Raw genomic sequence first — 24,347 nt, 5'->3', positions numbered from 1 at the left:
GAAGGAGCTCGATCGCAGCAAGGAGCCCATGTCAAAAATTCACCATAAGGCTTCGCAGGACGTATTCATGCTACCTCCGGTTACAAGAATAAGTTGTGGTCACATTAGCGGCTTGTTGTACAATTATTAGCCACTCCCTATGGTATAGCGTCAATTTCCTCTCGTCCCGCCTCGGCGCTTCGGAACCTTCCGTACGGTTGTTAATACGAAAACAGAGTGACACCCCGAATCGTTGGGGGGGGGGGGGGGGGCTTAATGTCTTTGGGCTTGGAAAAGCTTCGGAAAGTGTCATTTGGGCCGTCGTCACCCTTTGGTCGACGACCCGAGATCATGTAGATGCAGACTCGGAAGGTTGAACAGAGAATCCTGACTGACAGTGAACTTGGCGGAGCTGCCTCGCATTGTGTTGTCTGGTGACAGCGTGGCTACACGATCCGAACACATGTGGAGGGGTTGTTTGTATCCGTAGTACATCTACGTACCTACCTCTCTAAGGAAAGTTGGATGAGGTAGGCGACTAATTAGACCACATCCAATGGGCTCGGCTCACCTTCCATGTCTTTACACTGTACTACCTAGGCAGATATGTACATATGATACACACTTACACTCGCTCCCCATTTCGGTGTCAAATTCGGCAGCAAGTTTATGGCCAACTGATTGTCTCAACACCCGGCGAATTCCGCGACGCAACAAGAAAGCATCTCTCTGTCGGCGTGAAATAAGGTCAGATCAAACAAAACTTAGAGACCCGGGAAAAAAGAAGCTTGGGCGAAAAAAGCAATTTTTCTTCCATCCCTCACCTTAGTTGCACTTTCCACGGGGATTGGGCCCTGGCGGCCGGGGAGAAACAAGCCGCCGGTCATCCATCCATCCACACACCACCTGCCCATGGCCACGGCTCCAACGCCGTTCATGCACCGCGCCAGTCTACGACACAGCATGGCATGCTTCTTTAACCTCTTACGTCCGCACCTACTTATCTTCGCAGCTGGGAAAGTCTGTCTGTGTATGCACCAACCACCACTACCAAAACATGCCTTGCATTGCCCGCTGTCTGCACAAATACGTCAGTCGGTCAAGAGAAGAAGCCTTGGTAAGCAACAGCAAAGCACCAGGCCACTTTGTTCCGGCCCATTACCAACAGCCATCCACCTTCCGAGTTCCTATTCTGCTGCTTACCCCCAACTAGTTGGGTTGATGCCCGTCCGGACTCGTTCCATTCCAGGACTACACTTTCCTCTGTTTGTCTCGATCCGGCTCAGACTCAAGACCCTTGGTGCCTCAGCTTCCACCCCACTGACATTACACCATCGTCTCCGACCGCGACCCTGATCCTTGACCCCCTTGCACCCCGGCCCTACCGCTCCGCATGGCGCACTACTCTACCATTAGAGCCGCGGTGAGATCCATCCGCCCCTCCCCAAGTTCCATCAAGCAGACACCCATCTCGCAACTGAGATTGACCAAGGATCGACCGTCAGTTCAAGGCTCCGGCAGCAAGCAGTCAACTGAAGCACAGCACAGGCTGGGTTTGCGCATGCATAGCACCGACATCAACCTAAAGCATCCCAAATGGAGGCGCGCGACGCACCGGGCGAGGAAGCGTGCGTAGCAAGCCGCCATTGTTGCTGTCGGTCGCTCGCTCTGCCGCCCCCGAAGCAATCAGTTCGAACCACAGATGAGGCCCAGGACCTGCGCCGTCTGCCCTGGCTCCTTACCCTCCCAAACACGCCAGTGATTCGACATTGAGCCCACCTTATCTTACCTGAGGTCGCCAACCTACTTCCTCAAGCAGCGCCTTTTAGCACCGCAGGCAGGGCGAAAGCGCAAGCGATTGCCATGTTTCTAATATCGTCCTCTGCATCTATTCTGGGCACAACGCGCGACCGATGCACAACGGCCAAAACTACAGTCACGCCCCTGTTCTTCTCTGATTTCTGCTTCCGGTCTACCAACATATAGTATGTAAAATACTGCGTATGTTACCTTTGGTGGGGGTTTTCGTTTCGTTAACGTTTGCCCGAAGTGAGCATCACCCAGGGCCGCCAGGCATGGAGTCCCTAGGAATAGAGGGGAACAGAGGGATGTGTACAGTACGTAGTGGGGACCGCACCGTCCTGGAATGTTGCCGCCGCCAGTCTCGAACCGCCCGGCTGCCGAGCCGCATTGGCCGCGTTCACCAATTCGGAACATAAACTCGAGATAACAGGCTCTGCGACAGGGACGCTGGGAAAATAAGAAACGTCAAGCGGGTGTGGTATGCGTCTACCTATGTATGACATGCCATTCGAGCCTGTTGCTATTGGTGAAGGTGCACGACGGTCAAGCCGGGGAGATGAGGTCATTTCGAGCACAGGAGCCGTATCTGCAAATCGGAAGGAGAGGTCGACTGATACGGACCAGGACGGCGTGAATGAATGAATCCACATGGCAATCTTTGGTGCAGCAGACAGTTTTTGGTTTCTTCTTCTGCTGCCGCTGCCGGAGCGCATTGCCGTGGGTGCCAGAATGCAAGCATCACAGACGCAGCAGCAGCAGCAGCAAGCAATGCCTCGGAACCAGCAGCCAGGGCCGGGCGCGTACCCGGTAGCTCGAGTCGATTCCCCCGTCCTACCTACCCCCTGCGCAATCTCTCTCTCGAGGTAGGTGCCGTGGGTGTTCATGGAGGTTTCCTGATGTTTGCTCATCTTTCTGTATCTCACGGCAGTCGATTGTCAACGAGTTGCTTGCATGCTTTTTTCCAGTCAAAGGAAACCTTGACTACATGGAGAGCAGGCAAAGGTGCAAGTTGGTGTTTACACTGTGCTTTCTCATTCTTGCCATTTGATTCATCGTGGCACATACCACTCACCACACATCAAGATAGAGAGGCAGACACGCAGACAGACAGCTGTCTAGGTAGGTACCTACCATGTGGAGGTCAAAAGTGGAGAGGGGGAGCAGCCCCTCCCCATCCAGTCCTGCCGCCAGGGTTCTGTCATCTTAAAGCGCGAGGGAAAGCAGCAGCAGCAGAACAGGGGGAGAAAGAAAAACAAACACCCCCAGGATACCTAGGTAGGTACGAATACCTACATAAGGATCAAATCGGTACGTACATCTTTCGCTCCACTAACCACACGAGTAACAGGTTACACTAGGTACCTACCTACACCACAACCAAACGGCCACACGGCCACACGCCCTCAGGCTACTGTTAGCGTCCTAGGTAGTTGTAGTCCATTCATTCTTCGATACCCACGGCCAGTGTGCCCACTCCCCTCCTCGAATCCCCACTTTATTTCCCAGCACGACCAAGTAGGCCTGGAAAAGATGCAGAGGGGAAGAGGGAGGAGAAGGAGAAGGAGAAGGAGACAATGTGCGAGCACAAGTCACCACCGACCACATAACACACATTGACACACAACACCCACCGCATTGCATAGAGTATCCATCCGTATCCGTACTTTGCTCGTCTTTGCTGTATCGTCCACACCACACACTACACATCAGCCTGTCTGGCTGTGTCATGTATCGTTCCTCGTACACGATCAAGATTCCAACACGTCCATTTCTTCCATCCATCCAGCCCGGGCCATCCAATCGACGGGGCGGGGCTGTCTCTCTCTCATTTTCCTGGCCTTGCTGCTGCTGCTGCTGCTGCTGCTACTTACTGCCTGTATTTCTCGGCTCCAATCCTGGCTTTTTACATGCTCCAGGCCCAGCAAGGTGGAAGCTGCAAAAGTGTCCCGTCATCCCGTCCACTTCCATCCATCCTTGATTCCTTTTCCAACTCAGCCCACACACGGCCCAGGAAACCCACCTGTTGACGCCGTTCAACCAGTGACAGTCAGTGCCCCGGTCCATCAAGCCCAAAGTGCTGCGACCCAGCACGCATGTGCTTAGATTGATTGCCGCCGCAGCTTGGTTTGCTACCAGCAAGGCCAAGGCCGCTTCACACACACAACACACACGCACGCTCTCTCTCCCTCTCTCTCTCTTTCTTTCCCGCGCAGCCTCTCGGTCTGTGTCCTGCGCTGTCCTCAAGCCCCTCGAGCTACTGCTTTCACACCGACCTAGGTCGTATGCTGCCGCTGCCCACTACCCACTGCCCGACTTGTTAGGTACTGCGACGACTGCATCCACCGGGTTGCGGCTGCTGCCACTTCCAATCCCACTCCCACTCTCGTTCCCACTCCCACTGCGTACCGTGCCTCCCCGTGCCTCCCCTTCGTCTCCCGTCCCCCTCGTCCCAAGCACAAGTCGAAGGGGGCAGCATCGCATTGTGTCCGTACCGAATTTTTCCTCCTCACACACCCTCTATTCATACCCTCTGTCGCTTCCTCCTGCCTTCCTTTTTTTTCCTTTTTTTTTTCCCCTTCCCCCCTTTCCTCGACGTTTTTAGACTTTTTAGGGTGTATCATGGACGGCACCCAGGGCACGACTGTTTCCAACGGCACATCCCAACGTCGCAAGCTCACCAAGAAACCTCCCTCGTCCTACCAACAACATACCCGCTCCTCGAGTGGTCTCGATGGTGGCATCGACGCCCTATCTCTCCAGAGCAAACGCAGCTCTACCTCGCTGAGACGCGCTCCTTCCGCTCCACCTGCTCGGACGACCCCCTCAAACGCTGCCGCTGCCGCTTCGGCTGCCATTCATCCCGGCGTTGCTTCTTCTGCCGCGTCTAACAACTCTTCTCCCCGTCATCTTCCCTCAAGTCAGACGCACCTTCCGAATCCCTCCCCCATCCTGCCTCAGGGTCAGTTCGCCGGAGCCGCTCCTTCCCCGACTGCCTACCACCACCCCCAGACCCAGACCCAGACCCAGACCCAGGCCCAGACCTCCACCTTCCACGGCCACGCCAACGCCAGCACCGCCTTCTCTCCTCACATCCATCAGAACTTTAACCTCCCGTCCAATTTCTACCAAAACAACAACAACAACACCACCACCACCTACACCACCAACAACAACTCTGCCGCCGGTAACGGAGTTGGTGTTGGTATCGCCCACAGCAGTGATCGACCCGTCGATCCCACCGCCATCACTCTGTCGTCACAAACCCACGACGACTTCATCGGCGCTCCTTTTGACGGTGCTGCGGTTCTGAACCGCATCGAGCAGACGAAATCGCCCGTCGCCGCTCAACCACAGCCTCACCAGCCCTTCTACCAGCGACATAACGCCCCTCCGCCTCCCCTCATCAAGTCGGCGACCGATTCGCGCATCAGAGGCCCTGCCCTTCGCCAGTCACGCAGCTTCACGAACGATTTTTCAATGATGAACGAAAAATCACAAGGTGGCCGGGTGACGGATAACTCAATGATCAGCCCCAAGCGGTACTCGGACGAGGCAAAGGAGCCCCGGATGGGTGTCCTGCGCAAGAAGTCGGGTTTCTCTGGCTTCATGAACAGCCTGGTCGGCACCCCCAAGAAGCCAGTCATCTCGGCTCCTGAGAATCCTGTGCATGTCACCCACGTCGGCTACGACAGCTCCACTGGCCAGTTCACTGTCAGTCGTTCCCTTGCCCTCTTCGTTACTCACTCACCCTCTTCGTCTGCTGCTCTCACCATCTTTGTCTGCTTCTCTCGTCTTGTTTTTGCATGTCGTTGCGTTTGTTGCGGCTGACACTTTTCACGTTGTAGGGTCTCCCGAAGGAATGGCAGCGATTGATCAACGAAAGTGGAATTCCCGAGAAGGAACGCAGGGAGAACCCCCAAACCATGGTTGACATCATCACTTTCTACAAGGAGACAACCGAGAAGCCGGCCGAGGATCAAGTCTTGGAGAAGTTCCACGATGCCAGAGCGCCTGATTACCGTCAGTATGCGAGCTCAAACTCGCCGTCGGGTGCCATGTCGCCGGGCATGTATCCGCCAACAGCTTATATGGGTATGTCACCAATGATCAGTCCACCTGCGAGCCCTAGGTTTCCAACTGTCAATCATGAAGGATCTTTCGAAAACCCCCGTCAGCCGCCCCCCGTCCCCGGAGTTGGTGGAGGCAAAGGCTCCAGCAACAAGGACATCAACTTGATGCCTAGCCGCCCGGCCCCGAAGCCGCCCGTCAGCCTCCCGATGAGGTCCGCTCCCTCCACCTACCCCGCCAAGGACTCCGGTATTGGCATGTCTCAGCCCGGCGAGGACCTACCCCCGGTCGCATACCAGCCGCCCAAGGATAACGTTCCCATGCTCCCCGAGGAGCACCGCGGAGAACACCGATCTCGATCCCGATCCAACTCGCGCGTCGGCGCCACCCCCGGCTATGTACCCCCTACTCCCAATCCGCAGAATGCCCAGGCCAGCCTGTACCAGCAGCAGCTCATGCAACAACAGCAAGAGCAGGCATTGGCCCAAGCTCAAGCGGCCATGTCTGGCCAAATTAGCCGTGCCCCCAGCAAGAGACAGCCCACTCAGCAGCCGACACCGCCCCAGTCGCAGCATCAGCACCCTCAGGGTCCCACGGCCAATGGCGGGCCTGGCCAGCGACAGCAGGTGGGCGTTCCTGGTGCCCCTGGCTCCAGGCCTCGACACCGTCCCCGCCAGAGCACTGGCATCGACGTCGTCGCTGCACTGAAGCGCATCTGTTCCGACGGGGATCCTCGTGACGTGTACAAGAACTTCAATAAGATTGGACAAGGCGCGTCTGGCGGTGTTTACACCGGCTACGAGCGAGGAACCAACCGGCTGGTCGCCATCAAGCAGATGAACCTCGAGCAGCAGCCCAAGAAGGATTTGATCATCAACGAAATCCTTGTCATGAAGGACAGCTCTCATCCGAACATTGTCAACTTCATCGACAGCTATCTTTGCGGAGGCGAACTCTGGGTCGTGATGGAATTCATGGAGGGTGGTAGTCTGACTGATGTAGTCACGTTCAACATCATGACCGAAGGACAGATTGCCTCTGTCTGCCGGGAAACGCTTAAGGGCCTGCAGCACCTCCACTCCAAGGGTGTCATCCATCGCGACATCAAGTCGGACAACATTCTCCTGTCGATGGAGGGCAATATCAAGCTGAGTAGGTTCTCTGAATATGGCTCGATGTGGTGATATGCTAATATGTGGTAGCTGACTTTGGTTTCTGCGCAACCATCAACGAGGCCCAGAACAAGCGTACCACTATGGTTGGCACGCCTTACTGGATGGCCCCTGAAGTCGTCACGCGCAAGGAGTACGGGCGCAAGGTTGACATCTGGTCTCTTGGCATCATGGCCATTGAGATGATTGAGGGAGAACCGCCTTACTTGACAGAGTCTCCTCTGCGAGCGTTGTGGTTGATCGCTACCAACGGCACACCCCACATCAAGGAGGAGTCCAACTTGTCGCCAGTGTTCCGTGACTTCCTTTACTTCGCACTTAAGGTTGATCCTGAGAAGAGAGCAAGCGCACATGACCTCCTTAGAGTAAGTTTGGCCCTGGTCCTCACTAGGACACTTCACTAACCCTTTTTGCAGCACGAGTTCATGAAGGGCTGCGTAGATCTTTCTCAGCTGTCACCGTTGGTGCGTGCCGCCAGAGAAGCACGTCTTGCAGAGAAGGCTAGAAAGGGACAGTAGGACGCCTTCAGCCAGTCATCCAAGAACATCTTTCGGCGGTTGAAACGACACTAATCACGACCTTGATGACAACATACTCCGTAATGGGGCTGCCCCTTACCTGTGCATTGAGATACCCTAGGAAGTACTGTTGGCCTCTGGCACATTTGGCTCAATGACGCTTTCCATCTACATTCAGCACGGCTTCCTCACCCTGCGGCCAAGCCTCCATTGACTTTTGGCTTGTCTGAGGAAGCGGCAGCGTGCGTGCCATTGCTAGCAAACTTTCAGCCCCGATCATAACACTTGCTTTCAAGATACCACGTCAGAGGCCGTTTGACCTGTTTTCAGCATGGACTCCCGACCTTTCTTTTATTCTTGACGAATTGCACACGCACACAACATTCAGCATGTTGACGATCAAGCAACGTCTTTTTTTCTGACGGCTTTTGTCCTTATGCATTACATAGAGGCGATCACAATCCCGGATCCGCCAACTTGCCTTGGTACCAGGCTCCGGTTGTATAAAGGTAACCCTTCCATCTCATTGGCTTGAGAAATTCGCTTTGGACCAATCATGTTTCCTGAGTTTTGGTGATGAATGTCACCTAGGACGTCAAGTCGCTGAAAGAGGAGACGAGACGATGAATCGCATGATTTGCTTTGGCCAGCGGGAATGGGTGGCCAACTCGGATTTGTTGGGGCAGACAGGCAAACCCCTTTCAACCTGTCGTGTGGGAATTTTACTGCTTTGTATGGAACATTGAGGGGGGAAGAGGATCGATCTTCAGATGAGACGTCGCTGGATAGTTACGAGAGAAAGAGGCCAAGACTTTTGGCTCTGGTCCGTTATGCCTTACGCCCCCCTGGAGAAGGGGCGTTCTTTACTGGTCATGTGCTAGAGTGTACCACCTAGGTGGTGGTTCACTGGCTCTAGGTAGTCTAGAGAGACTCGGCTTGGTGTTGGGATGACCTTCAGGCCTAGCAAGCAAGCTCAAGAAAGTTAAACGCACTGCAGTCAGTTTGTCCACGGGGTGATTGATGTAAGTGGTATTTGATACCTGGTGAAGGTTAGGGGTACAGCTTTCAGCTTTGCCTCCTTGTCAGGGTCTTTTGCGTTTCATTGGCTGCCTGTTCTGTGATAATGTAGTGTTCCTTGGCACGCCCCATGAGAATGTAACCAGAGTTTAGAAGTTCGTAACTCGCTGTTGGAAGCAGAAAACAGCACAGGGGCCTGGAGACCTTGGAGGTTTACTTTGTATACAACTCGATCATGTCTCGCGCTTTTGGATTTGGCAGCAGAAGAGAGACAGGGTCAAGTAGCGCAAGCTCAGCCAAGATGATATACGAGCACTCCCTCAACCATATCATCACATTATTGGTACTCTCCCCCCCCACGACCCAGATTCTTCCTGTCTCCCCCTCTTTTCTGTTCCCTCTCTCTCCCCTTGCCAGCCCCCTTTCGCGATACCAGAGCAGAGACGACAGCGAACCAACCCGACTCTTCTCCGCCATACGCTTGCGTATACAAACACACACACGCGCGCGCTCACATTGCCCAAAAGGAGGAAATAAGAAAAAGTCAATGGAAGTCTGGGCCCCTGACTCGGCGGACGAGGAGGACCCGAGGAAACAGTGTTTCAACCTGCGTCAGGGGTCAGGAGGGACCTTTTTTCTCTCCCCCTCCTCCCCTTCCCCGGATCGTCCCAGGGTGCGCATAGGCATGCCGCTGCTGCTGTTTATTGCTGCCGCCTACTCCCGCTGAAACAGGTCGATCCTCTTTTCTCTCGCCCCCCCCCTCCCCCTCCATTCCATTCCTTGGCCTCCTCGAGCCCGCCCGGAGCGTTTGGTCGCGGCGTTGACATTATCTGCCTCGAGCTTGCGAGCCTCGGCACGCTTAAGGCTGGGTGGGCAGATGGCCCTATGGCCCATGTGGCCCCCACGTCTGTGCACATCGACAACACGAAGCTCGTAAGAAGTACCAAAGCTCCAGTACACATGCTGCTCGGGGTAGGGGAAACGTCACGGGTTTGTCAAGGTTTCTTCTCATTTCTTTCAACACCCTCCCAAAGCCCATAGACGTGTATGCTGTGTGACTAGTTAGAAAGAAGAAGAAGAAGAAGAAGAAAAGGCCCCATATGCATCATCCATCCAACCCCCCTTTCTCCCTGACCCAAACGCCAGGACTTGCCAAAGAACAAGACAGTCGTTATCATAAAAGACGTTGTGGTAGGAACTGGATGATGGAAGTAAAAAGGAACCCATCATCCGGAGTATCATTAACAGAAAACCCTCTCGAGTCCTCCCTTCAAGCCCTGCACTCCCCTACTGTCTGCACGTGTGCGACTTGGTATTTGGCAATAGTTTTCGAATGCAAACAAACGGGTATCCAACTCTGCCACTACGCCTGCTGCCCTTTGAGCCTTCATACGTCTTTCACTCGCGCATCTTGACGTAGTTGCTGGGGAAGATGCCATGTCTCGTGCCAATCATGCCGGTCCTGTTGTGAATGTCAGCTTTGCGACCAGCCAAATATAAATAGGATAAAAAAATTAAAAAAAAAAAAGCCACCACATACCACCAATCGTTTTCACTCTCAGTCTTCTTCAGCACCGTGATGATGTCACCCTTCTTGAACCCAAGGTCGCCGGGCTGGTCGGCGTCGAACGTAAACAGCGCTACCGCCTCGTTCTTTTTGAGCATAGCATTCTTAGAAGCAAAGTTTGGCTTCGGCGCTGCGGGTCTGCCAGGTGCTCCGGTCTTCTGGCTGCTGACGAGGCTGGTCGACGGGTTATCCTTGTAGACGTAGTTATCGTTCTGACTTCCTCTTGACGCAAATGTGTTGGAGCGTGACACTCCGCCGCCCCCTCCGCCGAAGCCTCCGTTGCTCTGCCGGTCGTAGACGTCGTCCTGCCATGTACTGGCCCTCTTGGGTCCACCAAACTCACTGGCACCGTCAGCACCCCCATTGGAACCATGGCCGTAAACACTGCTGCGGTGGTTCGTGTCACCCTCCCCAAGACCGGTGCCCTGGCGGCCGTTCCACACCACGTTGTCATGGCCTTGATCGTAAACAGGGATATCGTTGTACATGGAATCGTTGACCTGGCCGGTGCGGCCAGCGTTGAAGGAGCGGGAGTTGAGGATATTCATAAGCGGCGCGGCCTGGGGCGGGGGGCGGACACTACCGGTCAGGATCTGGGCGGCGGTGTAGCGGGTTCCATAGAGCTTCTCGTTGGCGTCGCGGCGCTCGATGATGACGGAGCCCTCCAGGGAGACGCCGGCGAACAGGCCCTTGGTTTTAGAGTATGCGAAGATGCCCGCCACGCTCTTCAGCGACGCGGCACCGGCAGCCTCGGCGTTGCGACCTACAGGGCCGGCGGCAATGGAGACGTTTCCACCGAGCGTCAGCGAGCCGGCCTGCGCAAATGTCTTGACAGCGCTGGCATCGTTGAGGATGAAGACAAAGTCAGTCAGCTCGAATCCAATCTGTCCGCCGAAGCCTGCGCCCGCCGTGCCGATGGCGCTTGGCGCACTCCATGATCCGTCGGGGAGTCGTGCGACGGTAAGGCCGCTACCGAAGCGACCGGAGCCAAGGAAGCCGGCCTTGAGTACGGTGAGGATTGCAAGGCCCTAGATTCCAGATCGGGGCACGTCAGCGATTATGTTGGGCAAGGGGATTCGAGACGGGCAGGAAGGCCTCTCGGAAGTCGTGTGCGCCACGAAGGCGGGAGGCGGGGGTAGAGCGCGGGGTGGGATTTCACGGCTCACCTTTGCGTTGGCGAGTACGGACGGAGGGATGATCTTGTCGGGACTGAAGGCTTGCCGGGGGTCGATGAAGGAGGTCAGAATCTTGCCGCACTTTTTGCATTCCGCTGTTTGCGTCTGTCAGTCTTGATGGCGCAACGATAACTGGCTGCTGCGGGATGATCGGCACCTAGGGAAGGAGCAAAAAAAGAGTGGACTTACACGCCATAGACGACGGGAGGGGGTTGTGAAGGCCCATGCTGACGGGTGTGTCGGTGGGGGGGGAGGCTTTACGGTATGATCAGTCGTCGGGTTTGTCGAGGGTCGGATCGAGGACCTAGAGAGAGAAAGAGGTCGGAAAGGATTATGAGGTTTGGAGGTGAAGAAAGAGAAAGAAAGAAAAACGGAATACGGTCAGGTAGATAGGTAGGCACTGTTCCTTGGGGATCCTCCCCGTCCACAGTTCCGGCAACGAGAAGCTAACTACGTATGCAGGCGGGTGTTTGTGTCCACACCTCCACGTAATTAACGATTGAGTGGGGTTCCCTGGATGAATGATCGGACAGGTGAGAAGAACGGCAGAGGGGACCTGCGCCTCTTCGTTTTCTGCTCGGCGAGTGTCGATTCCCCCCCTTGTTTTGTTTTTCTAGTGTATCCTGTTGGCTGGGGGGAGGAGAGTCTGTCGACACGAGTGCAGCCAAGGCGCTCACTCGCTCGTTTCCTTACCCAAGGGTAATTTGCCCAATGTTTCTTTTTTTACGCTTTGTTGGTTCAGCCGAAGTCTCGCGTAGTGCACGAAGTTCTGTGCAACGATTAGACGACTTGCAACTCATCAAACGCAAGAAATTGCCAAGCGACTCGTTGATGCATCCCGGGATGGCGGGGGGCGGGCTCGGAAGTCTTTTCAACCTATTTGGGGTCGGGCAGCAGCAGCAGCAAGCATAAGCAGGAGGTGACATTTCCTGTCAGCTCTGGGATCGCCGGAACCCAATTTCAAGAACCAGGACCGGGAGGCGGGCTAGCTGCCTGGCGAGGCGCTGCAACCTCGACATAGGCCGAGCAGAAGAGGGTGTGACCTTGACGGAGACCGGGTCCGCATATGTATACGGTAGGTAGATAGGTAGGCTGAGTGAGGTAATCCACCCATCCAGTACCTCCAAATTCGCGGGGTACTTCAACGTCCAATCCCAGGGGCGTGAGCGCTCCTTTGTCTCTCTTCCGGGCTCCGGGTCAGTGTGGCGCAGGCCTAGGTACCTAGGTACTGACGCGCAACCCCACCCGCAAGGATTATGGCCCTCTCCATCTTTCTCCTTCTCTCCCAAAAAGCGCATTGGCCATGTGCTGACATGTAATGTCACTTTTTTTTTTTTTTTTTTTTTTGGAGAAGCCGGTCTCCCAGGAGGTCCTGCTTCTTTGCAGCCTGGTTCCAGGCCCCTAGCCTCGCCTTAGTGAGGGCAGATCCAGCCAGCCATACCGACGGAAACGCACCGGCCTCCGAACCCCCTTCGTCATTGTTTCGCCGCCCCGATCCAACCACACCCGCAACCTTCATTGCCAGATAGTCACGATACACACGTTTACTCCCGCCCTCCTCCTCACTCCCGCCGTTTCCCAGCAATTTCGTCAGCGACGAGACCCCACCGGAACCACGTGGAATCCACCTCCCCTCCTAAGCCATCCCCTTCAACTTGCGCGACCACGAGAACCACGGTCCGCACTCACGACGACGAAGGCGATCCGGCACGCGCGGCAGTGGGCATAAGCCTCAGCGGCGTACGTACAACCAGGCGCACCCCAATCGAAAAGGTCCATCGAGCCCTTCCCATCCGCGTCGTATCGCCACTGCGTCTTCCGACTCCCTCTCTTTCTCTTGCCCCTCCTCGACCCCGTCCTCCATCCTCCCGAGGAAATCCGCAAACATGTCAGAAGCATACGAGCGCGAACGCCAAAACAACGCCCGCCTTGACGAGCTGTCGGCCAAGGTCTCGGCCCTCAGGGGCGTGACGGTCGACATCTACGACAACGCGCGCGCCCACGAGGTCATTGACAGCACAGTATGTCTCCCCCTTCTCCCTTACCCCCTTTACCACAGGTGCGCACTGCCTCCCGTTCGTGCCCGGACGTGGCTTGTCTTTGTCAACCGTAGCTAACGGTCCTGCTCTTCCCCTCCGGCAAACAGTCCGATACCTTCTCCGCCATGTCCACCCAGCTCAAGGGTTCTGCCGGCCGCCTGACCCGCATGGCCGCTTCGGGGAACAAGGTCGCCATCCTCAAGCTGTCTGGCATCATTATCGGCGTATTCATTGTCTTGTACTACATTGCCAAGCTGTTCCTCTAAAAGACCAGCAGCACATACGCGACAACACGTACGAGGACGAGAAATTGTCTCATCGGGCATCGTTCCTCCTTCCTCTCAGTGGCGGGAGATGGTAACGCCGGGGGCCGTTATGAAACCGGGGGTGGATGACAGAGCGAGCGATGACCTTTTGTTGATTTTTATTCATTAAAAGAAAGAAAAAAAAACCAAGGCTTGAAATGGTGGGAAACCAGAGGTGGGACAATCCGAATCTGCCTCGAAACCAACATCGCAGGAACGACACATACAGGAGCGGACTTTGATATAGGGCGGGCGTGGACGTTCAAATACCCTACGCATGGATTTGGAGTTTGTTATATAAGGGAGGGTGGGCAGGCAGCAGGACCGACTGAACTGTATTAGCACTAGCAAGTAGCACGGCTCGCACCAATGTTCATGCTATTTGTACCGCAACTTTAGATGCCTGCTTTATATTTGGGCAAACTCTTGTTTGTTGATCTATGATGCTTTGGCAATTGAATCACGGGGGATGCCCCCTGGGAAGCCCTCCCTTTATCAAATATATCTCCCAACGTCCCCATTGATTAGCTATAGACCAACGTAAACTCCAGGGCCTGACCTTGGGAGGCGTCCACTAGCATCTCATCGATCCCAAGTCCTTCACCGTTCCCAACGTCTTCAATTCGTAATTTACTGCCAGACATTCGAAAAGAGATCCTCGCTGCCACCGATTGGCTTGGCAGACCCGGAACTGGCAGCGGGTTCTGTGCTGCTGGTCCATCCACCGAACTCCTCGTCGGCCGCAACCTTGGGCGCGGCGCTGAAACCACCGGACGCTCCAGGAACAATCGGCGTGTTGGCGAAGGATCCAGTAGACAGTCCGGAGGACACTCCAGACGAGCCCCATCCGCCAAAGTCGCCGGTTCCTCCAAAGGCAGGCTTGGGTGTTTCCGTAGGCTTGGGAGCGGCAGGCGCAGTGCTTGCGTCGGGTGTGCTCCAGGCATTGGAGCCCCAGACGTCCGAGTTAGACCAGTTCCCTGCACCAATTGCGCTCGTGGCGGCCGCGCTCGGGTTGGTAGCAGGAGGCGGTGACTTGGGTTGGTTCGAGGAGAGGTTGAAGACAGAGGAAGATGCGGGGGTGGGAGAGGGCTTGCTGGGGGCAGCGGCAGGCTGGGAAGGAGCGGACAGATCGAACAGGTCTCCCATGGACGAAGCCGGTTGAGCAGGCTTCGGCTGGGACTGGGCCGGAGCTGGGGCGGGGGAACTGGACCAGCCAAATCCGCCAAGGCCACTGTTGGAAGGTTGCTTCTGATGCGTGGAGGGGGCAGGGGCGGCCGGCTTGGAGTCGAAGAAGCTTCCGCCGCTGAGACCGCCAAAGGCGTTGTTCGACGCCGGTGGTGGTGACCTGCTACTGCCGACAGGGCTGGCCAGGCTTGCGAATGGATCTGTCTGGGCCGGCTTGGGGTTGTTTGTATTAGAGAAGCTGAGGCTGCTAAAGGCATCAGTCATGCCGCCAAACGACTGTTGCTGTTGGTGTCCGAAGGTAGGCGACGGCATGCCGCCAAATGCTCCGCCGGCGGCCTGGGCTTGTTGTTGCTGCTGCTGTTGGGGTTGCGGTCGCGGAGCCGAGGCATAGAGTGATAGGATAGATTGCTTAAGGTCTGGCCGCGAAGGTCCTCCCATAGCCCCCGCATTGTTGGTGCTGGCGGGTCGAGGAGGGGCAGCGGGTTCGCCGAAGAAATCCAGTCCCAGTAGAGAGTCCTTAGTGCTCGTAGCCTTGGGGGGCGCGGGGTCGGATTTCGGGGGCACTTTGCCGGGCTGCGGGCCGGCCGTGCTGGCTCTGGGGATGGGATCGCCGCCGATAAGATCGACCTGCGGCTGCGGGGAAGTAACGTTCCTGGGAGGAGCCGCCGATTTTCCAACCGAACTCTTGCGAACCGATTCCCTCCGCTCCACGTTCTGCTTCTCCTTAACCAGGCTCAACGGCACATCGTCATCACCGTCGACATCAAGACTGGCAGGGTCGGGAATGGGGCCGTCCATTGTCCATCGTTTGAGTTCGTACTTGGTGCGGATGAAATTCTCGATCTTGGATTCGGAGGGTACGTGGCCGGGGGCCAGCTTGGCCTCCCAGTATTTATTCGCGCGCGCATTGCCCCAGCTGAGGATGCTTCGGAGCTGTTCGTCGGTCCAGGAATCGAGGTCGACAGACTTGACTCTGCTGATATGCGTTCCCATGCCACGGTGGATGCCCGAACACCGGATGCAAATAAAGACACCGAGGTTCCAACTAGCCCATCGCGGGTCTGCAACGTGGTACCGTCAGTGGAAGGGTCGAGGGGAGGGGGGCGTTGGGAATAGCGTCGCCTCCAACTTACGCTTGTTCTTCTTGCAGTCAGCGCATATTTTATTGCACTCCAACTTCAAGAGGCTCTTGATTGTCAGCTGGTTTTGGGCCGCTCTTTCAGCAGCGGGGTTTGGCGGTGGTCTTCGAGACATCGTGGCCTTTGTTTGTGTGTACAAGGTGAAGGATGATAGACTCTGTGGCGGGCAAAGTTTAAAATTCGTTGGGCGATCTCCTGGTGATGCGGCAGGTACAGGCGGAGGGAAAGGGGGAGGAATCGCAAGATCGCAGAGTTGTCCAGTTGGGCCTCGACCGTCGTATGCCTAGGTAGGATTGAGATTATGGAATGGTAGAGTATCCATACGACGCTGATACCAGCCAGGTAAGGGGCAACTGGGGTTGAGACCCGTAGGCAGAGCATGTCCCTGCCTAAGGCAGTGATGACGGCAGTGGAGGTGGGGCCCTGCCTCATTTCACTGACGGAAAGAGTAGGGTATGGTGGTAGAATGCGCGCTGACAGGTGCCCGCCTCTATTGGCAGGTGTCCGAGTGAAAATGGCTGCTTTTTCTCGACAACACGCCATTTCTTCGCCTTTGCAGCTTTCACTACCGGCAACCGGTTTGCCTACCCTCTTCTTTCTTAATTATGCAAAACAAAAGTCTACAGGTGAAGGATTTAGACCCTGCGATGCTTGGTCCTGTCATTCCTAGCTGTAGTATTTCTTTAAAGACGCTTGCGCTTAGACCACTTCAATAGAGTTTATCTAAGATGCAGAGAGGTATGGAAGAATCCAAACTTTGGATAAGAAGCATAGCGGTCCCCCGCCTAATCTAGGTACCTATGTGCACTGGCGTCTAGACTGATGCCTCAAGCCGTTGTAGAATGACCCCTCTTGTCTTCAAGGACGCTTGGCCCTACGAACATCCTGTCAAAGTAGCCACGGTATATAGCAGTCGCCAAAGTCATAGCATTTGGGGGTGCCTCCGCTTTTGCATGCACTTTGTCACATCCACCCCTGAATACCGAGTCTGCCTGCTTCCAGGCACCAAATCAGCTTGGATACAATCGCAGTTGCCTGTCGACCATGAACCAGGTAGCATAACATAGCTTTGATGCCGCCTACGTTTATAGAGGCAGGCCACCATTTCAGATTGGCAAAAGTGCCCGTTCAACTTCGGAACACGTTGTTGTCCATCATCCTGTACCACGTTGAACAGGTGTGCTAAGATCGGTTGGAGAGTTCAAACTTGGCCCATCGCGATTGACTTTAACGTACTTGCCGTCCCTCGATACCCGGGAAAGCTAACCACTTGGACAGAATAAAAGCTTTGAGTCATGGTAGTCGCATGCTGAGGGAACTTCCAGAATGACGCCGAAGCATCTGATGTCTCTCTTTGTACCATGGCCAACTCTTGAAAAAGGAAGTCGACAAATGCGTCCCCAGAGCCCGGAACGCACCTCGGTAGAGTAACCATGAGCAATGGTATCGACGGATCATCTGTGAGGCATACGACGCCATCCAAGATCTGTGCCACTTCCCATGTTGCAGGGAGCCTGGAGAAAGCGGCTCCTCCAATCAAGGGCGTTCCGGCAGCGTCTGGACCAGCCAACCTTGATCCTGATGGCCGCGAACATGTCGCAGAGCCAAATGGACTGAACCAATGAGGCTGACTTATAACCCAATTAGGTTGCGGGGCGGGACCAAGGTAGGTACACTAGGTGAATGCCGGGGAAGTGAGGGGTTCCGCGTGCCTCGCGTCCGACTTACACCTTAATCCATCGTATGTTGATACCTCTCCAGCAGATCCCTCCTCTGTCATAGGCAGCATCGTTCATCGAACCCGCGTCGGCTCGCCTTGCGGCGTCGGTTCCCGCATCGGACACCCATCACTCATTAGCACATGCAAATAGTTGAGCTAACGTCCCCCGCTGACGGAGAGGCGAGACGTTCATGGAAGTCTTTCTCGGAACCTTTCCCTTTGGACCCGACTCAGGCATATAGGCTTACTTCTGCTGTGTTACCTTCCAATCGGACCAGCGTAGCCACGCCATGCGGGGGATGCTCTTTATATGAGCCCAAGTAGAGTGTCGCGGGCATAAGAAGCCCCTTTGTGTTTCGGTACCCCTCAACTTTGCGACCTTCAGTTTTTATGCCTATTGCTGTCCGTCCTGTTGCAGATCGAACTGTAGACGATCGAACGTGTTAATTTCCAGTATTTTGTGCTAGCCATGGCTCCCTCTGCTGTCAGGAATGTCACGTCGACAGTGTCATCGTTCTCATCCGGCAGGCCTCGAATCCTTGTCCCTGAGAAGCTCTGTTCGGACGGTCTTGCCATACTCCAGGACAAGTACGATGTGGATAACCGCACCGGACTATCCCCCAAAGACCTCGTCGACACCATACAAAACTATCACGCGCTGATTGTGCGATCGGAGACGAAAGTGAACGCGGCTGTGCTGGCAGCTGGGAAAAAGCTCCGCGTCGTGGCACGAGCTGGCGTGGGCGTGGACAACATTGACGTAGACACAGCGACCGAACGGGGCATAATTGTGGTCAACTCTCCGAATGGGAACATTTTTGCAGCCGCCGAGCACACTATTGCCCTTCTCCTCGCCACGGCACGCAATGTCGGCCGCGCGGATACCACGATGAAGGAAGGGAAGTGGGAAAGGAGCAAGCTTGTCGGTGTTGAAGTTGGTAACAAGACGCTTGGTATCATCGGGCTGGGGAAAGTGGGAATGAAGGTTGCGCGGATGGCCGTCGGCCTCGGCATGACGGTGAAGGCGGTTGATCCGTACGCCAGCGCAGAGGTTGCTCGCCAAGCGAATGTTGAGCTTGTGCCTGACCTCGAGCTCCTACTACCCATGTCAGACTTCTTGACAATCCACACTCCGTTAATGGCAAGTACGTTGGACCTGTTGAAGGAGAAGGAATTTCAAAAGATGAAGAAGACTGCGAGGATTCTGAATGTTGCTCGGGGCGGGGTGTACAACGAAGCCGCCCTTCTTCGTGCCTTGGACGAGGGATGGATCGCTGGAGCTGGCCTCGACGTCTTCACTTCAGAGCCCGTAGTGGCCGGCTCGACAGCGGCGCAGTTGGCCCGACACCCCAAGGTGGTCGCTACGCCGCACCTGGGCGCGTCCACGGTCGAAGCCCAGGAGAATGTCTCGATGGATGTCTGTACGCAGGTGGCCGAGATCCTGGACGGCGGACTGCCGACGGCGGCCGTCAACGCGCCGCTGATCATGCCAGATGAGTACCGCAAGCTGCAACCGTTTGTACGGCTGATCGAGAAAATGGGCAGGCTGTACACGCAGCATTTCGTTGGCGGTAGAGGCGGCATGATTGGGGGTCGAAAGTTTGAGCTCATCTACCAGGGCGACCTGGCAGGCACCACAAACACGAGGCCTCTGTTTGCCGCTCTGGTAAAGGGTCTCGTCTCGTCCATCAGCGACTCTGGAGGACGAGACGTCAACATTGTGAACGCCAGACTGACGGCGAAACAAAAGGGCATCATCATCAGCGAGACGCATAGCGGAGAGGTGAAGAACGCCGTGTACGCCAGCCTGGTGACGCTCCGATCACACGGCGAGGATGGCGAACAGGTGATTGAGGGGTATGTGTCGGGACAGGGCATATACATCTCCAAGCTGGACCGGTTCAGCGCAACATTCCAGCCGCAGGGGACGATGCTGGTGTTGCATAATTATGATGAGCCAGGCAAGATCGGGGGTGTAGGAACTGTCCTGGGGCGGCATGGGATCAACATCACCTTCATGCAGGTAGCCAGCCTAGACGGAGAGGAGAAGAGGGCGGAGGGGGGCAACGAAGCCCTCATGATTCTGGGTGTCAAGGGGGAGATTGGAGGCGAAGTGGTGAAGGACTTGAAGAAAGCTGAAGGTATTCTGAACGTGAGCCTGGTAAGGATGTGAGGAGGTAGAGGAGAAACTCTGTAGGTTATTGGAAAGTAGGTGACATGACAAATAACTGGAGACTGTTGACTATTGACTATTGCAACGCTATAGGCGGCCGGGCGGCCGGGCATGTTAGTGCGCGACTACAACCAGGTAGATCAAGTAAACAAGATCAATGACAGTAGCGGCGGGTATGATCAAGTTTGCAGTCCTTATTTGAGGCTGAGGCCTTTCAACAACAACAAAAAAAAAAAAAAAGGAAAAAGGAAAAAAAAAAGGAAGGGAAAAAAACTTCCCCTCCCGCTTGGATGCATCGCTCGCTCCTGCATGTGAAACTTTGACGACATTCGACGGTAGCTTCGATGACATCCTGCGGGATTTCCGTAAATGCACGACCACATACAAGGATGTGGTGCAGAGGTTTTAGTTCATCGAGTGAAGGTCAACGTGACCTCCTGGCGGGCGCAGGGTCCGTCGCGACGACTCGTGGACGTCTGTCTACCCGAGGTTCCAAAGACACAACGACAACAGGGGCAATCCTTCGGGTTTGCTGGTGTGGACTAGACAGCTCGGCCGACTGACGTGCTGTAGCGTCAAGTCGCTTTGCTGCAGAGGCAGCCTGTATCTATACACTGCATGACCTACCTAGGTATACTAGATTGCCTCTCCTGCTAGGTAGGTAGATAGATTCATGCGCTTGTATCCCCACTGATCAGATATTCCCGCATGTGCTCCATGGGCGTTAGGTATTACATACCCACGTAGCGTCGTACTCTGCCTTGGGTGCAAGTCAAGCCAAGGCCTCGGTCGTGGCTATGGCTTTGAGGCTCCGTAGGCAGATGGCCAGACAGGCAGACAAGGTGTGCAGGCTACTAAAGTACTCCGCACCGAGGATAATGAACAGAATCATTTATCCCGCATACTTTACCCCGGGTTTTGCACAATCCCGGTAAGATATGCAGAATGACGAGGCATTGGGTCGCGGCGGAAAACGGCACATGGCGGGGCAAGTGAGACGAAAGCAAGTGCGCTCACTCACTGACTTTGCCCGTTCCGAGTAGCCGATGGAAGGTTAAAAAAAAAAAAAGAACAAACAAAAAACAAGTACGATTACGGATACAGAGTGTAGAGTACGGATACAGATACAGAGTACGTAGTACGTGTGGCATGCCAGTGCAGAGGCCCAAGGAAGGTCTCTGCGGCAATGATGCATCATAGGTACTCGCACTTTTTCAAGACCCCGTTCCTCCCCGGCCGTTGATGACGCCAAGCTGTGCGCCACGAGAGCCTCTGGATTGGCTGGTCGAGGCAATGTAGCATCCATTGAGGTAGGTAGCCTACCTATCTGTACGGTGTACCTCACGCACGCTCGGCCCTTTCCTCCCCTTCCATCCTTCTGTTTTCTGTTCTATGAGCTTTAATCTGGGCTTCTTTGACACCCTCGCCTCTCGTCGCTAGCAATTGCTATTCTCCGTTACAGTCCATCGTCGTCGGCTTTGGTATATCAGCAGCATTAACTACCTCACCTTACCTTACCTTACCTTACCTTACCCTACCTAAGGTAACTAACATACCTACCCACCCAGGTACCTTGCTAGCTACCCGCTCGTCTTCCCGATCTTGGCTCGTAGGTGGAGCTTCTGCCCTGCTGCCCCCCGCCTTGCCTTGTGCCCTTAGGTACCTACTTACTACGTAGGTGGTGTACAGCACTGTACGCACGCACAAGCACCTGCAGGTAAACAGAGTGGAGCACTGCACCTTATCACCCTGAATCTGCCCCGTTTTCTCCCCCGTCGCGCGTCTGCTACATAAAATGTGCGCTTGACCTCGCTGCTCTTCCACCCACTTTGCGCTTCTTCTCACGATACACCTTTTCTCAATTGACCACTGAGGATTATGGCCACAAGGGGAGTCGTCCCGATACGACGGGCTCACAATGCTTCCGGCTTCGGTCTTTTCCGCACTGCCGTGCTTGGCCTTACCAAGGCCTTGACACTGGGCGTGTCTACCGTCGCTGCCGCCCCCATCCACGCCGTAAACCACCCCGACCGCGAGCCCGAGGCCGAAGGTAGCTCCTTTTGGGTCCTCATGGGTGCCTCTATCGCCCTCGTTCTCCTCGGAGGTGCTTTTGCAGGATTGACCATCGCGTAAGTGCCATCGCCTATGCTACGCACCTTACATCTATCTGCTTTGTCTCGACCTGTACCCGTACCCGTTTGCTGACGTTGCCTTCTAGCCTGATGGGACAAGACAGCATCTACCTCCAGGTCCTTGCCGGCGACCCCGACGAGTCCCAGTCCAGAAACGCCAAGCGCGTCTATGATTTGCTCAAGAAGGGAAAACACTGGGTCTTGGTCACGTTGCTACTGTCCAATGTCATCGTAAACGAATCTCTACCCGTTGTCCTGGATCGCTGTCTTGGCGGCGGTGTCGAGGCTGTTGTTGGCAGTACTGTGCTCATTGGTATGTCGGAACATAAGAACACGCTGGCTCTGCACACCCGACTAACATATTTACGCAGTTATCTTCGGCGAAGTCGTACCCCAATCCGTCTGTGTTCGATACGGCCTTCAAATCGGCGGTTATATGTCCAAGCCCGTGCTCTTGCTCATGTGGCTTATGGCGCCTATTGCTTGGCCCACGGCTAAGCTTCTGGACTGGGCCCTTGGCGAGGATCACGGCACAGTCTACAAGAAGAGTGGTCTCAAGACCCTCGTCACCCTGCACAAGTCCCTTGGCGAGGTTGGCGAACGCTTGAACTCGGACGAGGTTACTATTATTAGTGCAGTTTTGGACCTGAAGGAAAAGCCTGTCGAGAACGTCATGACCCCTATGGACGATGTTTTTATCATGGCCGAGGACACCGTTCTTGACGAGAAGACGATGGATATCATCCTGTCCGAAGGCTATTCTCGCATCCCCATTCACGCCACTGGAAAGCCGACCGACTTTGTAGGCATGCTTTTGGTCAAGATTCTCATTACCTACGACCCCGAAGACTGCCTGCAGGTGAAGGACTTTCCCTTGGCCACACTGCCCGAGACACGTCCCGAAACGAGCTGTCTGGATATTGTCAACTTTTTCCAAGAAGGCAAATCCCACATGGTCCTGGTGTCCGAGTATCCTGGTGCCGATTATGGTGCTATCGGTGTCGTCACCCTGGAAGACGTCATTGAGGAGCTTATTGGAGAGTTAGTCCTACCCTGCTGTCCCATCGTGAAAGTCTGTTAACGCGTAACACAGGGAAATCATCGACGAGTCAGATGTATACATTGATGTACACAAGGCCATTCGTCGCATGACACCCGCGCCCAAGGCGCGAACTCCGAAGAAGACAGTCCTGCCCTCCCCCAGAGTTATTCCCCAAAACGGCAATCTCACCGAGTTCGGCGAAGAGCCACGTGAACGCCATGGATCTGTCGGTGCGCTTAGCGACGTCTCGGAGAACAACCTGTCTAGCAGCGCGCCGAGGACGACTTTCCTGATGAGAAGAAGTTCCACTGGTCCGGACGGGCGTATGACTTCATCTGCCGTCCCAGTCAAGGCTACATTCGATGAGGCCAAACAGCACCTCAAGCACCTGGGGCCTTCCAATCGCGCGTCGAACCCCAAGAACACAAAGTCAACAACGGTCAAGATCAAGCCGGTTCAGGCTGGTGTGCCTCTATCCCAGATCCACACCCCCGCTTCCGTGGCTGGTGATGTGAATGACCACGGTTTGGACGAAGATACGGACGAACACACACCTCTCATGCGGCCCAAACTCACCGGAAAGGGCGCCGTCCATGCTATCCGTAAGAGTTATGGCGGGGCGGGCATGAGCGAGGCTCAGGCTAGACTCTCCAGTGCCGCTCACGATGCCGAGGATGACAAGGCTGCCGGCGAGATTAATGTACCTTCCACCGTCCCCGAGAACAACGGCTCCAAAACTGCGGCAAGCGGTAGTCCCGAGGCCGGCCGGACAGACTTGACCATCATCGTCTCTCCCGGTCAAGCCAGCAGCGGGACGAGCGTGATAAGCCCTGTTGAGGATGATTTCGCCACCCCAAAGCGCCGACCTCTTGTTCGAAGCGGTAGCATCAGCGAGAACGTGTTTGAGACCAGCAGTGGTGTGCGGAAAATCATTATTCAGGCGGCCAGCTCGGATTCCGACGAGACCACATCTAAGGGATCCTCCGGACACCGTTCTGGGTCTTTCGGTAAGGTCAATGTTCGGACTTCCGGTCGCAATGCCGAGGGCGAAGAAAACGATGGAGATGGCATGTCTAACACTGATCCAAGCATCAATAATAACAGCAGCAGCCAGCAAGCGAGTAAAAAGAAGAACAGGAGAAAGAAGAGAAAAAACAAGTCGTAGACGGGTGTGTTTGTCTCTCTGTCCGGGTTTGGTAGGCAGGGTTGCATCCATATGATGGCGAATAGTAATTCGATAAACTACAATGATTTCTCGCTCAGTGTCGTACCGTTCTTACAACGTGCCATGCCGGCAACTCCAGGGCACCAAC

General features: G+C 55.2%; 6 protein-coding genes across 6 annotated transcripts; 4 read left to right on the top strand and 2 right to left on the bottom strand.

Moving 5' to 3' along the window:
• Nucleotides 1-4,401: 4,401 nt before the first annotated feature.
• Nucleotides 4,402-7,540, top strand: GLRG_05474 (uncharacterized protein; the record flags this gene model as incomplete). The annotated part of the gene is made up of 4 exons (XM_008096159.1): nucleotides 4,402-5,493; nucleotides 5,628-7,002; nucleotides 7,053-7,387; nucleotides 7,439-7,540. 4 exons carry the CDS (start codon nucleotides 4,402-4,404, stop codon nucleotides 7,538-7,540), a joined length of 2,904 nt encoding a protein of 967 aa, XP_008094350.1.
• A 2,415-nt stretch (nucleotides 7,541-9,955) lies between these two features.
• On the bottom strand, nucleotides 9,956-11,525 carry GLRG_05473 (SH3 domain-containing protein; the record flags this gene model as incomplete). The annotated part of the gene is made up of 4 exons (XM_008096158.1): nucleotides 9,956-10,019; nucleotides 10,098-11,152; nucleotides 11,291-11,394; nucleotides 11,489-11,525. 4 exons carry the CDS (start codon nucleotides 11,523-11,525, stop codon nucleotides 9,956-9,958), a joined length of 1,260 nt encoding a protein of 419 aa, XP_008094349.1.
• Nucleotides 11,526-13,185: 1,660 nt separating this feature from the next.
• On the top strand, nucleotides 13,186-13,604 carry GLRG_05472 (uncharacterized protein; the record flags this gene model as incomplete). Its single annotated transcript, XM_008096157.1, has 2 exons — nucleotides 13,186-13,320; nucleotides 13,446-13,604. The coding sequence occupies 2 exons, from the start codon at nucleotides 13,186-13,188 to the stop codon at nucleotides 13,602-13,604; spliced, it is 294 nt and encodes a 97-aa protein (XP_008094348.1).
• Nucleotides 13,605-14,273: 669 nt separating this feature from the next.
• Nucleotides 14,274-16,082, bottom strand: GLRG_05471 (uncharacterized protein; the record flags this gene model as incomplete). The annotated part of the gene is made up of 2 exons (XM_008096156.1): nucleotides 14,274-15,889; nucleotides 15,962-16,082. 2 exons carry the CDS (start codon nucleotides 16,080-16,082, stop codon nucleotides 14,274-14,276), a joined length of 1,737 nt encoding a protein of 578 aa, XP_008094347.1.
• Nucleotides 16,083-18,156: 2,074 nt separating this feature from the next.
• On the top strand, nucleotides 18,157-19,860 carry GLRG_05470 (phosphoglycerate dehydrogenase; the record flags this gene model as incomplete). The annotated part of the gene is made up of 1 exon (XM_008096155.1): nucleotides 18,157-19,860. The coding sequence occupies one exon, from the start codon at nucleotides 18,157-18,159 to the stop codon at nucleotides 19,858-19,860; it is 1,704 nt and encodes a 567-aa protein (XP_008094346.1).
• A 1,878-nt stretch (nucleotides 19,861-21,738) lies between these two features.
• GLRG_05469 (uncharacterized protein) lies at nucleotides 21,739-24,199 on the top strand (the record flags this gene model as incomplete). The annotated part of the gene is made up of 4 exons (XM_008096154.1): nucleotides 21,739-21,989; nucleotides 22,079-22,305; nucleotides 22,364-23,033; nucleotides 23,086-24,199. 4 exons carry the CDS (start codon nucleotides 21,739-21,741, stop codon nucleotides 24,197-24,199), a joined length of 2,262 nt encoding a protein of 753 aa, XP_008094345.1.
• Between the last annotated feature and the right edge of the window lie 148 nt (nucleotides 24,200-24,347).

This window comes from Colletotrichum graminicola (genome assembly GCF_000149035.1).
Source record: "Colletotrichum graminicola M1.001 genomic scaffold supercont1.18, whole genome shotgun sequence".
Classification (NCBI taxonomy): domain Eukaryota; kingdom Fungi; phylum Ascomycota; class Sordariomycetes; order Glomerellales; family Glomerellaceae; genus Colletotrichum; species Colletotrichum graminicola.
This window is presented reverse-complemented; position numbering and strand designations above follow the sequence as displayed.